Raw genomic sequence first — 15,204 nt, forward strand, 5'->3', positions numbered from 1 at the left:
CTGCTTGTGGTTCTAGGGTGGAGGGAGGCGGGGGGGGGGACCCCATATCTAGAATCTGTACAGATTTCTTAAGTGTAGGTTTAAGAAGCATGATTGAGCGAGCTGCGGTGGTTCACGCCTCTAATTCCAGTGCTTATGATATAGAGGCGAGAAAGTTGTGGCCAGTTCCAGCCAGCCATAGCTCACAGAGCAAGACTCTATCTCAGAAAGCCCAAAAGGAGGTGGGGGCCAGGGAAGGCGTGGGGGCGTGGGGCGTGGGCCTGAGAGGAGCTCAGGCATGGTTAAAGCGTGTGCTGCCGCTGTAGCAGAGGACTGCATTTTGGTTCCCAGATCTAGCAGTTCATACTCACAGCCGCCATAATTCTAGCTCCAGGGAACCCGGAGCCCTCTTCTGCCCTCAAGGGCAATGTGGTCTTGTGCACATACCTACTCCCACGAAAGCACACACACACACACACACACACATACACACACACACACGCACACAGGCACACAATTAAAGATAAAACAAATCTCTGAATCCTTTTATTGATTGCTAGATACAAATAGAACTTTTCCCCTTCTGTCAAAATTTACATCATGATTCCTTTGGGTTCCACTGTGTAAGAGCGGCGAGTTCTCAGCTCAGTGGAAGTAAATAACTGAAGGTGTAGGCCCACCCTGCCTCTTAGTCGCACCCAGCTAGTAACACTGGGTGGTCTTCCTCCCAGAAGGACTTTCCGCGCAGTGCTGGTTGTGGGTGCGTGTGCGTTTGTCATAGATGCTGTCTACACATACTTGACGCATGCATATATATTATCTTCATGTATACTTTTAAATTAACGACACACCACGCCCTCCATCCTGCAGCTCGCTTCTGTCTGCTACATGTAAGATTCCTCTCTCCAGCAGAGACAGGACAGCTCTCGCTTCTAATCCTCAGTCTAATTTATTATTATTGTTTCAGAAATCTCTCACCTGGTGCTTTTACCTCACCAGCTCTCTGCTCGGGAGCAGGCTTGTTATCAAGGCTGTCGTCTCTGAACCGTCCGTGGCAGCATCCTTCTTACCGCATCAGCACTCATCCTTGGGCGATGCGGATTGGTGCTTGGGCCTGACTTAAAGGCTTTAGTCCCAGTTCAGCAAAACTCAGTGCTGTAGCTTTCTTTTTTGACCTGGGAGTGTGGCTCGTGGGTGAGAGAGCTTGTGCTGCAAGCGTGGGGACCTGGGGTCCCATCCCCTGCACCCACATAAAACATGGAGCAAGCCGGGCTTGGTGGCACACGCCTTTAATCCCAGCACTCGGGAGGCAGAGGCAGGTGGATTTCTGAGTTTGAGGCCAGCCTGGTCTACAAAGTGAGTTCCAGGACAGCCAGGGCTATCAGAGAAACCCTGTCTGAAAAAACCAAAACCAAAACCAAAACAAAACAAAAAAAAACACGGAGCAAGTTCAGGTGCACTTACATCTCGAACACTGGGGGGCAGAGACTGGGGGGTCCCAAGCACTCACTGGAGCACCAGCGTGGCCTAAGCCACAGGCGTCTGCTTCACTGAGGCCCTGGGTCACTGCAGTGCCACGGAGAGGGAGAAAGCAGGCTGCTTAGTGTGCTGCACTGGAGGGAGTGTGCATGCGCGTGGGCATGCGTAGCTGTACACACAGATACACACAGACACATGTGCACACAGGCACACATACGCGTTCATGTGCATGGACATGCATAGCTGTCTACTCAAGTACATATATACACATGCACACACACACACTCTCTAATTATATATAGGTTTTTTTGTTTGTTTGTTTGTTTTTTGAGACAGAGTTTTTCTGTGTAGCCCTGGCTGTCCTGGAACTCACTTTGTAGACCAGGCTGGCCTCGAACTCAGAAATCCACCTACCTCTGCCTCCCAAGTGCTGAGATTAAAGACGTGCACCACCACGCCCGGCTTATATATAGTTTTAAATGTCATTTGTTGGGGAAATTTGCACTCTGGCAGTGAACTCCATCAACCTTCCCTTCCTTTCTGGTGCCCCATGTCCACTCTCTCCCCCTCTGGACCCTTCCTGTCCACTCTCTCCCCCTCTGGACCCTTCCTGTCCACTCTCTCCCCCTCTGGACCCTTCCTGTCCACTCTCTCCCCCTCTGGACCCTTCCTATCCACTCTCTCCCCCTCTGGACCCTTTCTGTCCACTCTCTCCCCCTCTGGACCCTTCCTATCCACTCTCTCCCCCTCTGGACCCTTCCTGTCCACTCTCTCCCCCTCTGGACCCTTCCTGTCCACTCTCTCCCCCTCTGGACCCTTCCTGTCCACTCTCTCCCCCTCTGGACCCTTCCTGTCCACTCTCTCCCCTCTGGACCCTTCCTGTCCACTCTCTCCCCCTCTGGATCCTTCCTGTCCACCCCCTCTCCCTCTGGACCCTTTGAAAGTAGATTGCACACATTTCACGTTAAATACTTCACAGGAGCCTTAAGAAGTAGCATCCCCCTGCATCAGCACAGCAGCTGTGCTCTACCCTCCTACCCCACCCACCGGGCCCCGGGCCTCAGATGTAATGCTGACCTAATGATTCATGGGCATTTTGCCCGATTGTCCCCAAAATGTCTTTGTAGCTTAAGAACAAAAGAAGCTCCAGGAAATAATCAAGGCCCGGGTTCCCCTTATTAGTGTGCGCGCGCGTCTCTTTAATCTTCTGTAATGTAAAACACTTCTCTCATCTTCTTCTTTTTTTTTGAGGAGTGTTTGATATTTATGCCATCAATACAGACTGCATTTATTCATTTGTTTACTTAATTAATTTATTTGGATGTGAGTATACGTGTATATGAGTGTGTATGCGTGTGTGTGTGTGTGTGTGTGTGTGTGGCCCAGAGCTCACGTGGAAATCAGAGGACAATTTGTGAGACTCCGTTCTCTCCTTCAGTCATGTGGGTCCTGGGTCGCCATCTCTGACCATCAGGCTCAACAGCGAGCGCTTTTTAACCTGCTGAGCCACCTTGCTGGCCCTGCATTGATGTTTCTGAGATATTCAGAATGTCAGCTCCATCTGAGTGGCCCGTGTGACAAGAGTGTTACCGGAGGGCAGGGTGGGGGGAATACGTATTTTCTGGGTCACGTGGATAGGCACCACTGTCCCTCTCTATCCATACTGTTGTCAAACACCTGCCCTTTAAAGCATAAATGCACTGTGCGAGTGCACTGTGCGCTGTCTCCACATGAGCAAGCATTCAGAAATATTCCAGAATGTTCTGCCATTGTGACCAGCGTCCAGCTTTCCCTGGTTTTACTCATCAGGGCCCTAAATGTTATAAAGCATCTACTGGACGATTTTCTTCTTCTTCTCATACACACTGGGGGTGGGGGCGAACTTAATACCAGATTCATCTGACCCCCAAATTACAAGTCTCCGTGATTCAGTATGTTTTCTATTTAAGTAAATTCCTCTTTTTAAATCCAATTTGACTTGGACCACCAACTGTGTGTAGCCTGAAACCAGAGAGTCTCCGTTATTGGATGTCTTCAAAGGTCTCCTTGTCATGTCCTGTTGTTTCAATTAAAATGAGAACGGCGCCCTGACCTCTGTGTGCCGATTGCAGGAAGGGAAGCAGGCCTCGCTGGCAGCGGACTTCTCCATCACCCAGTTCAAGCATCTCGGCCGCTTGCTCATGGTGCACGGCCGGAACAGCTACAAGCGCTCGGCGGCCCTCAGTCAGTTTGTGATCCACAGGAGCCTCTGCATCAGCACCATGCAGGTGCGCCGCGGCCGGTACCTCCCAGAGTCACCTCTTCACACGTGCACACAGACACGCTGCCCAGGTGGGCGGCTGGCGGTACCTTTTCACATGGGCGTGGCACCCAGGTAGGCAGGCAGCTGGCATCTCTCACAGGTGCAGACAGGCACACTGCCCAGGTGAGTAGACACCTGGTACATTTTTTGGGTGTACATGTGGGCACATTGCCCAGGTGGGTGGCAGTTGGCCCAGGTGCCCAGGTGCTCATGACAGTCATTATCATGGAAAACCCAGCAGTTGGACAGTGCTTTGGAGTTGTGGCCCCACTGGGCCAGTCCTCCACCTGGCTGCACCCCAGCTGACAGCATTTACCAGGCCCCCACCTCACTGTTGCTTCCTCGGAGGGAGAGGCGGGGGTCACAGTCAAACAAATGCTCCAGCTCCACAGGGCCAAGGGGTGGCAACCACATCGGAAGAATAAATGTGGTGTTTGAGACAGGGGTCTTGCTTAGTAACCCAGGCTAGTGTGTGTGCAAGTATGTGATCCTCCTGCCTCAGCCTAAGTGCTGGATTATAGTCACATGACACCACCCCTGATTTTTAACTCACCTTTCTCGAGTGTATCCTATACCCCGTCTATTGACTAAGTGTTTGTAATGTAGTCAGTATCTCCTGTCTTCCTCACGCTAGCCGAGCCCATTTTACAGGTGGAAAGGCTGAGGCTGAATCAGTGTGAAATCTGTGCATACTAGGGCGCCTGTCCTTCAGACTCTAACCCTGCAGTGAAAGGGTTTCCCACCCCAGCCCCTCTATAGGCCTTATGGTGAAACACTTGAGTTTGGTGATAGGAACATTTGAGTCCTGTCTCTTTTTTGCCTTTGCCACCGAGGACCTGTAAAGGCTGTGGACACGCCATTCCTGACTCCAGCCTGACCTTTCCACCCAATGAAGTGAACTGGTAGGGTCTGCCTTGCCCTTGAACTTGGCACTTGGAAAATAAGAGTTCAAGCTGAAGGCATCTTTGCCATCATCAGTAAACCAAGCAGGACATTTCCTGGACATAAGGCAGGCTGGCGAGATGGCTGAGTGGGTGAAGGTGCCTACTGCCAAGCCCGATGATGTGAGCTCAGTCCCAGAACCCCGATGGTAGGAGGGAAAGCTGACTCCCACAGATGCCCTTTGACCTCCATTCCAGTTCTGTGGAAAGCTCACGGTCACAAAAGCACGCGCACACATACACACATACACACACACACACACACACACATGCAGTTTGTAGGAGAAGTGTGTGGCTGTATGTGGAAGGCAGCTCACCATGCTAGAGGTGCCTGCCCCGCCTCACATGGGAGCCCCCTCTGGCCCGTGCAGAAATGGGGAGATGTTCTAAAGCCGCACAGCTGCCAGGGATCATCAGGCTGCATCTGTACTCTTAATTTATGCTAATCCGTCATCAGACAGTTATGCTAATTCACCAACGAACCAGGCCGCACTGTGGTTTTAATCATTGGGCGATTAATGATCATGTCCTTGAACGTATACACAAAAGCAGACAGATGGGCTAGCATCTGTGCCACCTAGGCATTCTTATTGGTAGCCACCCAAAGGTTCTGGAAGGTTCTGAAGCGAGGCTGGCCCTGTTCCTTGTGCTTTAGCCCCTGTCTGTGACATTGCACCTCACCAGGATGATCTCTGATGAACAAGACAAGTGTATTATTTCCTGTGAGCACCCTTGTCCACATGCAGGCTTTAGGGCTGCTGTAAAGGCTGCTGGATGGGAAAGCGCTCTGAGGCTGGTTTATAGAATAACCCGGCTCTGCACTGCAAGGTGACTTCCCCATGCTGAGGTTGTGAAAGTGTCAGAGGAGCCGGGCTTCCTGTGGCTGTGGTGTTCAGCAGTGAGCGCTACAGCAAGTGGGGCTTTCCCCATGCCTTCGCTCTGCACCTTAGTACAGGGAGAGTCGTTGGCCTGCCCAGCCGCCGCAAAGGTCCAGTTTCTCTTGACGCTAAGGATTGTTTGGTTTGGTTTGGTTTAGTTTGGTTTTTGATCCTGGGTCTTATGTATCCTGGGCTGGCCTCAAATTCTTTATGTAGCAAAGACTGATCTTGAACCGTCCATCCCCCTGCCTCCACTTCAGAAACGCAGGGATCACAGTATGTGCCACCATACCTGTCCCAGCTGCATTTTTACAAATAACTTTAACTCAGCACTCCCATCATTCTTGGGCTTACACTAGGTCAGCGGTTCTCAGCTTTCCCAATGCTGCAACCCTTCAGTAGAGTTCCTCGTGCTGCGGTGACCCCTGAATATAAGATTATTTTGTTGCTACTTCATAACTGTAATTCTGCTACTGTTAGGGGTCATAATGTAAGTATCTGATATGGGACCTCTAAAGGGGTCGTGACCTCCAGGCTGAGAACTGCTATCTAAGGGGGAAGCTCTTGGAAGCCACAGTGCCTGCCTTAAGGTGTAGATGTCAGGATCTGGGAGGCATCCGCAAGCGCTTGGCCTCTCCAGCAGGTCTTCCCAGCATGCACTGCTTGCCAGAGTTAGAAGTTCATACTCAGGTGAGAGCCGCTTAGAAGTCCTTACTGGCCTTTCTCATTTGAAACACTAGTTAGTCATGTGCTGTGAAAACATTTCTTTTCTTACGTATGGCCCGAGGGCACAGCTCACCCAGTAGATAGGAGTTAACAGTAAGGTCTTCCACTCGACCTCTGAGATGGCCAATGTGGAAACATCGGTAGAAGTGCCCCCAGCTTGGTTTCAGGGCACACGCCTTGCAAGCTGTAGTTCTGAGCTGTTGGGAATGTAGGCTCCTTAGGCAGGACCTGGCTTGACTCCCAAAGGGCCACAGTGACTTCAGGACCTGGGTGTGAGGCCTTCCCAACCCCAGCACACAGGGCACTGCGTTCACACAAGAGGCTGAGTCTGGCTGTGGCTGCTCAGCTGAGCTATGTGCTCTTGGGCCAGCCCCTGACCCTCTCTGGGTCTCCATCATGGAGATGATGGAATAGTTCAGACTCCCTAGGGTGTTGAGGGCCGCAGGAATCCCTGTAATAGACACATGACGTTCCGTGGATGAGGCCTGTGCCGTGACTCTCAGTGACACCTACTCCCTCCTTCACGCAGGCCGTCTTCTCGTCCGTGTTCTACTTTGCATCCGTTCCTCTCTACCAAGGCTTCCTGATCATTGGGTAAGTAAGTCATCGCAAAGGAGCGCTCCACTGTCGCTCACGTCCCGAAACCATCCCACAGGGAGAGACACAGACACAGTCTCTGTGGCACCTTGCTTGGCTTCTGGATTTGAGACTCCTTGCATTAACAACACTTAAGCACTCTCACCAGATGGGGCACATAGTTATATACACACACATGCATACAGCAGATAGGCACACACATACACACCACACACATACATACACAACACATACACACAACACACATACACACAACACACACATACACCCCACACATCACATACCACATACACACTACATAGCACTTACACCACAGATAGCACACCATACACACCACATACACATTATACACATGCCACACACACACCTTATTCTCTCTTCCCATTCTGCCTCTCTCCTTGGCACCGTTATAATACACACAGCTCTCCTGTTTAGTAACATAGAGAATAGAACAGAGATGAATTCTCACCTCTGTCTTATATCTTGAATCTCTAGTGCTAAGACCTGGGCGTGGTGCATGATGGGCCAGCAGTGGACAGGCGGGCAGGAGGGAGGTGGCACCCTCTGCAGAGGCGGGAATGGTGAGCAGGGTCTTACGGTGGCTGTTCCTCCAGGTATTCTACCATCTACACGATGTTTCCCGTGTTCTCCCTGGTTTTGGACAAAGACGTGAAGTCAGAAGTCGCCATGTTGTATCCTGAGCTTTACAAGGACCTGCTTAAGGTTCCCCAGCCTCCCTCACCCCTTCCCACCGCCTTCCCTTCCCCTTCCTGCACACTTGCTCCCCCTGTCTGAGGGGCAGAGGCATGGGGGCTTGCTTGCTCTGGGGTGGAAGGTGTAGGGTTATGCAGGAATGACCAGTGCAGACTGCCAACAGCGTGTGTTTCTGAGGAGTCACCAGGCCTGCTCTGCAGCCACCAGTGGCCAGCAGTGCTCCTGGAGGTCTCTCTGACACTGCACCTCCTAAGAGGCAGGGACTTCTGTCTGCACGTGGAGGGCTTCCTTTTGCTGTTTTTGTTTTGTCTGTACAAGTCCAGCACCTTGAGAGTGCTAGGTAAGCAACCTACCACTGTGCTGCCCTCCCAGTTGGCCTGGCACAGGCTGAGTAGACCAGGCTGGCCTGGAACTCGCAAAGATCCACCTGCCTCTGTCTCCTGAGTGCTGGGATTAAAGGTCTCCCAGCTTTCTTCTCCAGTGATCTCATTAAGTTGCCCAGGCTAGTCTCGAACCCACCACCCTCCTGCTTTAGTGTCCTTAGCGTAGCTGACAAGACAGGCATATACCGACGAGTTCTCTTTGAAAGATGCCATTTTTATTCCATATCAACTGGGTGGGGGTAGAGAGGGGGGAACTTTGTGGGTATCTGTGATAAAAGCTGGCAGTGGCTAGTGGAAAGAGTCCCAACAAGGCTGACCACAGCAAGCCTCCAGCCTCCGTCCTAACCTCTGATCTTCCTGTTTCTCATGTAGGGGCGGCCACTGTCCTACAAGACGTTCTTAATTTGGGTGTTAATCAGCATCTATCAAGGTAGGTCGGAGTGGGAGAACGAAGCTAGTCCTCTGCTTTTTAACCTTGACCTTCAAGGGAAGTGGGGGGGTTATGGAGAGAGGAGCTGGGACCTAAGAGAGCAGGGAGTGCGGCAGGGCGCACAGCACAGCAGGGGTCTGCAGTGCAGCATGGTTGCTTTTTGGCTTAGCAAAGCCAGAGAGAAACCTAAAGAGTTCAGGCTCACTTCCCCTCACCAGAAATATTCAAACACAAAAGGGTTTGAGTTTTGACCATGTGGGACAGAGCACAGGAACACCAGTCACACTCTCTCTCTCTCTTTCTCTCTCTCTCTCTCTCTCTCTCACACACACACACACACACACACACACCACACACACACTGCTCACTAACAAAGCTCATGGGCTGGCAAGATGGTCAGTAAGTGGTGGTGCTTGCTGCCAATCGGACAAACTTGAGTTCCATCCCTGGAACCCACATGACTGAGGAGTACCAACACCCCAAATTGTTGACCCCACACATCTACCATGCTGCTGCGCACACGTGCGAGTGTACCCCCCCCACACACACACACACAAGAAGCGCTTGCTTAAGCTGTTTTTTCTAAGAATAGCTAAGCTCCCCAGGTGTGTTCATGTTCTCCCTCTCCTCTCCGAATTCTGTGTGTTTCATAGCACAGTCCTGTTTTTGTGCCCCAGTCTCTATGTTTTGAGGCGGACACATGTAACTTACTAGTGAACATGAGTGCTGGCTTCTGTCCTTCGTGTTTTTAACCCCTGTGGGTGACATACTCAAAATGTTCAGAGCCCAGAACTTTGAAGGGGATGAGGCGGTTGGTGAGACATTTCTTTGGCATTTGAAGCTGTGTGAGAGCATAAGGCACGCATCGGTCGAAAGACAACAAGCCATCCTCTCTCCTGCCTCCTACATCCTCACTGTGTTTGTAAAGGCAGTCACAGGCTGGGATGCGGTTCCCTTGCAGAGTGCATGGCTAGCACAAAGAGTGTCCTGGATTTGATCCCCAGCACCACATGAGCATGGTGTGGCAGCACACACCTGACATCTCAGCACAAGGGAGGCGGAGGCAGGAGGATTAGAAAGTCAGGGCTAGCTACGGCTACGTGAAACCCATCTCTGAAACACAGAGATCGTAAACATAAAGGCAGTGATTAATTTCCATGGCAGTTCCTTTTTCTGTGAGTCCCTTGTCCAGGTGACAGTGAAGCTCTGTCACTAGGTGCTGTCCCTCCCACCCTCACCTCAGACTAGCGAGGCCGAAAGCTCCGGGGGTGGCAGCTGGGCAGCAGATAGACCCCCTCCAATTGCTGTCTGTGGTGTTTGCAGGGAGCACCATCATGTACGGGGCGCTGCTGCTGTTCGAGTCGGAGTTTGTACACATCGTGGCAATCTCCTTCACATCCCTCATCCTCACTGAGCTACTGATGGTGGCGCTCACCATCCAGACATGGCACTGGCTCATGACAGTGGCCGAGCTACTCAGCCTGGCCTGCTACATTGCCTCCCTGGTGTTCCTCCACGAGTTCATCGGTAAGACCCCGGGCCTTCGCCCCAGGACAGAAGTGTCCTCTCTTATTTGAGATCGTCTACTGTGTAGACCAGGCTGGCCTCCAGCTCAGAGAGAGCCTCTTGCCTCTGTCTCCCTAGCGCTGGGATTGAAGGTGTGCTCTGCCACATCTGGCAAATGCCTGCTCTGCCACATCTGGCAAACTCCTGCTTCTAACTCCACAGAGCCAGGTGGCTTAGGAAGGGGTGGGGTGGGGTGGGGTCTCTAATGAACCCCTCAAGCACAGTGGGCTGCTCTGTCAGTGAGCTCCATACCTTCAGACTTAACTAACTGCTGATCCAGACTATTTGAATGAAAACGTGTCTGTGCCGGACACACAGAGACTCGTGGTTCGCTCATCTAGCAAAGTCTAGCTACTGAGAGCACAGAGCTTGCTACCTCTTGTCTCCTGGACCACTGGAGGGGCTCAGCAGGTACAGAGTGCACACCTAGGCTTGTGAAAACAAGGTTCATTTCTTCATAAGGACCAGAGCCTTTGTGGAGTCTATCTGCTGAGAGCCAGCTCACTGCCCCCTTCCCGGGTACGAAGGGATGGCTGTGTGTGCTGTGCTTCTCCAGTGACTGTCCTGGGATATGGAACATCTTCAGGGATAAATAACAAAGAAGTTTCCCGGGACATGAGCAATGCGGCCTCCTTAGCCTCGTGGCTTTTAGTCCTTTCTTTTACTTTTTTGGGTCAAGAGTCCCTTGGGTTCCATGAAACCTCAATCAGAAACTCAATGCATGAGTACAGTGTGGCCCTCCAGTACCCGGAAACCTGGGCTGATGCTGCCCCAGGCAGCTCTCCTGTCCCCGTAGTCCTCTCTAGGGGCCACCGTAGGTTCCATGAGAACTACTACTGTCACAGCTGGCTGAGAGGTGTGACACTCACCCTGCCTGTTCTGGGCCACAGTGGCAGGGCAAGTGACCTTCTGGTCAGAGGGTGCAGGACACGTCTGGGAACATCCTGTGGGAGATCAAAGCTGCAGAGAGAGGACCAGGGTGAGGTGGGAGGGAGCCAGGCAGACCCCAAGTGATCCGTACTCTGGGAGTTTGTAGACTAAATGGTGTGGAGGGGTGTGGGGAAGAGGAGTCCAGCATTGGGACGGCGGGGGATGGGCACAGGGAGGAGAGGTTATCGAGGGGAGTACTGGGGAGCAGGGACAGCATGGGAGTGGGGACAGTGGGGAAGGGAATTGTGGGGCAGTTTGGACAGTGTGGGAACAGCTGCAGCTCCGACCTATCTCTGGCTCCCCCCAATATAATTCTAGAATGGACCCAGTTCCAGCAGCCCACCATTCTCTCTGCTGGGCATCCTTGCCACTCAGCCAGACTTAAACTTCTGGGCTGTGAAGTCCCAGGGGGCTGTGTCAATCCCAGGAGTTCAGTAGAGAGAGTCTGTATTCCAGATTGTCCGAGTAGGACCAGAATGAGCTCAGACACCCCTAGGGCACGTCTGATAATCAGGGCACAGCTTGGCTCCCAGGCGGCTTCCCTGCCCCTCACTCCTGCAGTCCAGATGGCAGGTCCACCCCTTTGGAGACTTTGTACTTGGTTACAGGGGGCATGGGGAGGCCTGCAGGAGGCCAGCGGCTTTTGAGAGGGTCACGTGAGACAGCCACTACCAGGGCAGTGTGATCATATCCGTGCCACAGTGTCACCAACAGACACAGCTAACTGTTAGTACTGAAGGAGGCAAATGGGAGGGAACAGTATGCCAAGGACATTTCGACTATCCCGGGAGCACCTTCGCTGCAGACTCTTCTCCCAACCTTCTAGCTCCCGTGACGTGAAGCCACCAGTGAAGATAAAAAGAGCACCACCTTGGAAAGGGTGACACAAAGGGTGACACTAGTAGACACTGGTCTCTGTTCAGAGAGTTTCCTAAACAGTTAACTATGTGCCCAAGGGTCTGGGTCTGCTGGAGTGCAGAGGTGTGGCCCCTGACTGCCTGGGGAGCCTCAGGTGGCTTTGGAAGTTGAACAGGTAGATGGAAAGGTACAGAAGTGGGTCCTGAGCCCAGCACATAGTAGGTGCTTCACTGGTGACATCCTCCCTTTCCACACTGTGCTCAAGACTAGGAAGGGCGTATGCCTGCATGCCCTGTGTGGCGTCCACAGCTTCCTCCCCTCCCAAGCTGCCCAAAGCCCCTGACTTCTCCACATCCAGCACAGGACAGAGCGCTCTGCTCTGAGCAAGCCCGATCTCGCCAAGTGGTCTCTGCCCACCTTGCCCTGTGGATCCTTCTCCTGACTTTTTGTGGTGTCACAGAGCCCAGACAGCCACTGATGGCAAAGCCATGCATTGAATGTCACTTTCTGTGCTCTGGGGCTTAGAAGAAACTAATTGTCATTTAGAATCACAAACACCCGTGGGAATGTGTTCCGGAAGGGCCTTGTCCTAGCTGTTGAAAGTTAACGTTTCACCCAACGTGGGGGGCAGGTAGGGGAGGGAGAGGGAATGAGGGCCACGTGCGCCGCAGCCCATGGCAGGCCCTCTGCAGAAGAGAATGTGGGGCGGGGGACACAGAAGGCTTTCTTTGGTGGCCTCGGGTACATCTTGTAGAATGCTCCTGTCATGTCCCTCTTCTTACTTACAGATGTCTACTTCATTGCCACCCTGTCATTCCTCTGGAAGGTGTCCGTCATCACCTTGGTCAGCTGTCTCCCCCTCTATGTCCTCAAGTACCTGCGGAGACGGTTCTCCCCCCCCAGCTACTCGAAGCTCACTTCCTAAGCTGCAGGGCTGCCTCGGGCAGGGCCTCCGGCCTCGGCACTCTCCCAGGAGGAGGTCAAGTTCCACACGAGCCACCTCAGCTGGACGGTGCAGTCATGGCTGGCACATGAGGCTTCACTGAGGCGACACTGGGCACCTAACGGGGATGGAACATTGGTGGAACCGGAGGGAGGGGCCTGAGAGCTGTACCTGTCAGAACCTTGGGTGCTAAGCTGTGCTGAGGGGAAGATGTGGGATCGGATGGCCCGTCTGAGGTTTGTGGGGTCACTGTGCAAGCTTCCTTATGGTTTGAACCTCTTGTCATGTGATAAAAGTCTCTGTCTCGAAGGTTGCAGGCTTTTTACTTTTAATCAGTCTTGCCACAGGTGCGTTCTTCACTTCGTTCTTGCCCTTAAGGCACACGCCTTCCCTGATCCCAGCACGCGGGAGGCAGAGGCAGGCAGAACTGAGTTTAAGACAAGTTCAAATGGAGGGAGTTTCCATCCACCATTCAGAGCCTCATAAACCCTATCTCAAAAAAAAAAAAGTGTTTCAGAAAAATACAAAGTTTGGAAATTGGGTGCAGTACATGCTCGGAATCCTCAGGAGGCTGAGGCAGGGGCATAGCTGCAAGTTTGAGGCCTGCCTTGTCTACTTAGAATCAGGCTAGTCAGGGTTTGTAGTAAAACTGCTGTAATGTTTGCACGTACATTCACACAAACATACTCGAACACACGCACACACACATGCATATAAAACACAGGAAAAGTAAAAACACAGCACCGTGTAGATGGAGGAGGAGGAAGAGGGTGTGACTTGAAGATTTGTCTTGAAGCCCTCCTCTCAGGAGGGAGAAGCTGAGTCCCTTTGGACAGCCCCACTGTGGAGCTGCAGGGACCCCCATCATGAGGAGGAAGGGCTAAGGAGGGCGAGATGGTGCTGGTGGCTGCACCTAGGCTCATCCACTCTGACAGCCTGCAGTCGCCCTTGAGTTGACTGCTCCTACCACCTCATAAAACAGCCCCAGTGGCATGACCCTACTGCTGACAGCCAGTGGCCGGAGCGGACACTTTGAGCGGAGTTGCTGTAACTGGAAGTAGCAGCCGACAGCCCTTTAATGTGTCGACAGTAAGATAAGAGCTCTGTTCATTGTTTAGACAACATGGCAGCTGTGACTCAGATATTCTGAAACCGGGTGGAGAGGTCAGGGCTCAGGGACCTTCCCCACCAGCCCGTTTCCTGAGAGGAGGGGGAATTATAGAGGGAGGACTCAGCGGAAAGGCAGAGGCTTGTCTTAGGCTTGTCCTCCGTGGGCAGCAGTTCCCAGGAGGAGGCTGAGGGGAAGCCAGGAGTGGTGTCTTCCTCAGCCAGCATGGCCAGTGTCACCCTGGAGATACAGCCTTTTATCTTGCTCTTCGTTACCTCTTGACCGCCTTTTAGCTCTTGTGCTTTGCCAGAGTTTTCCGTTCCACTGTGGCCATTTCTCCTGGAGAGCAGAGGTGTCCAGGGAAAGGTGTGTCATGACCCGTGAGTGACACACAGGTCAGGAATGAGGTCATCACCCCAGTGTTCGAGAGAGGTGGAGCCAACCCCATGTCTCAGGGTGGAGGAGGTCTTCCTCAGCGTCCCAAGGCCATCCTTTCAGAAGTCACCCCCGGGGAAACTGGAAGCCTTAAGATAAATCCTGCTGTGTTTGCAAACCCGAGCCCAGCCCTGCACGAGAATGAGTCGTCTCTGTCAGCTGGAGAAAGCTGCTGCTCGTTTGGATGGGCTCAGCGCTTCAGACCCCACTTGATGCCTGAAATCTCAGGTACTGGACAGTATCCTCCATGAGGCCCTGTGGGGCTTCTGTGTGGTCAGCAGCACCGTAGCACCACCGCCTGGGTGTCCCTGAGTGACTGAGGTGTAATGTGTAAACGCGGTGTCATACGTACTCCTCCATGAAAGGCAGGGGCCAGGTGCTGACCAAGAGATCACAATGCTTTCCTACACACATCAAACTGCCACCTCAGCCAAGAACTCAGAGCACGTGAGCACTCCGAGAAAGCAGATGGCAGGCCAGCAGGGATGGAGCTTGGGTTTGCAGCCCTTTTAAAAAAAAAAAAGATTTATTTATTTTATGTATATGAGTACACTGTTGCTGTCTTCAGACACACCAGAAGAGGGTGTTAGATTCCATTACAGATGTTTGTGAGCCACCATGTGGTTGCTGGGAACTCAGGACCTCTGGAAGAGCAGTCAGCAGCACTCTTAACCACTGAGCCAGCTCTCCAGTCCAGTTTGCAACCTTTTAACAGTAGGATTCTCTAGGCCTTTTCTTTGGTCCAGCCATTTGAAGTGAACTTCTGTTACATTCCACTGACACCTTTGCCTGGGAACACTAGGGTCCCAATGTCCCCAATACAGCATTTAACCTGAAGTGGGAGGGCCTCAGGGTACAGTCAACTCCCTTTTGAATACAGACACCCCACCAGACAGCCCTAGCTATCCCTCTGAGAAGAGCCTTGCTATTTGTCT

General features: G+C 52.5%; 1 protein-coding gene across 4 annotated transcripts in view; it reads left to right on the top strand.

The window, feature by feature from the left end:
* The window catches only part of Atp9a (ATPase phospholipid transporting 9A), a 109,323-nt gene extending 96,288 nt beyond the window's left edge, over positions 1-13,035 (top strand). For all 4 annotated transcript variants that reach the window (XM_021182849.2, XM_021182833.2, XM_021182840.2 and 1 more), the window contains exons 23-28: positions 3,570-3,725; positions 6,835-6,899; positions 7,517-7,625; positions 8,372-8,429; positions 9,753-9,956; positions 12,572-13,035. In XM_021182849.2, the coding sequence (XP_021038508.1) occupies positions 3,570-3,725; positions 6,835-6,899; positions 7,517-7,625; positions 8,372-8,429; positions 9,753-9,956; positions 12,572-12,708 (729 nt within the window). In that variant the 3' untranslated portion in view covers positions 12,709-13,035. The remainder of the gene's footprint in view (positions 1-3,569; positions 3,726-6,834; positions 6,900-7,516; positions 7,626-8,371; positions 8,430-9,752; positions 9,957-12,571) is intronic.
* Positions 13,036-15,204: the final 2,169 nt, after the last annotated feature.

This window comes from Mus caroli, unplaced genomic scaffold (genome assembly GCF_978045245.1).
Source record: "Mus caroli unplaced genomic scaffold, Mus_caroli_1 scaffold_2, whole genome shotgun sequence".
NCBI lineage: Eukaryota > Metazoa > Chordata > Mammalia > Rodentia > Muridae > Mus > Mus caroli.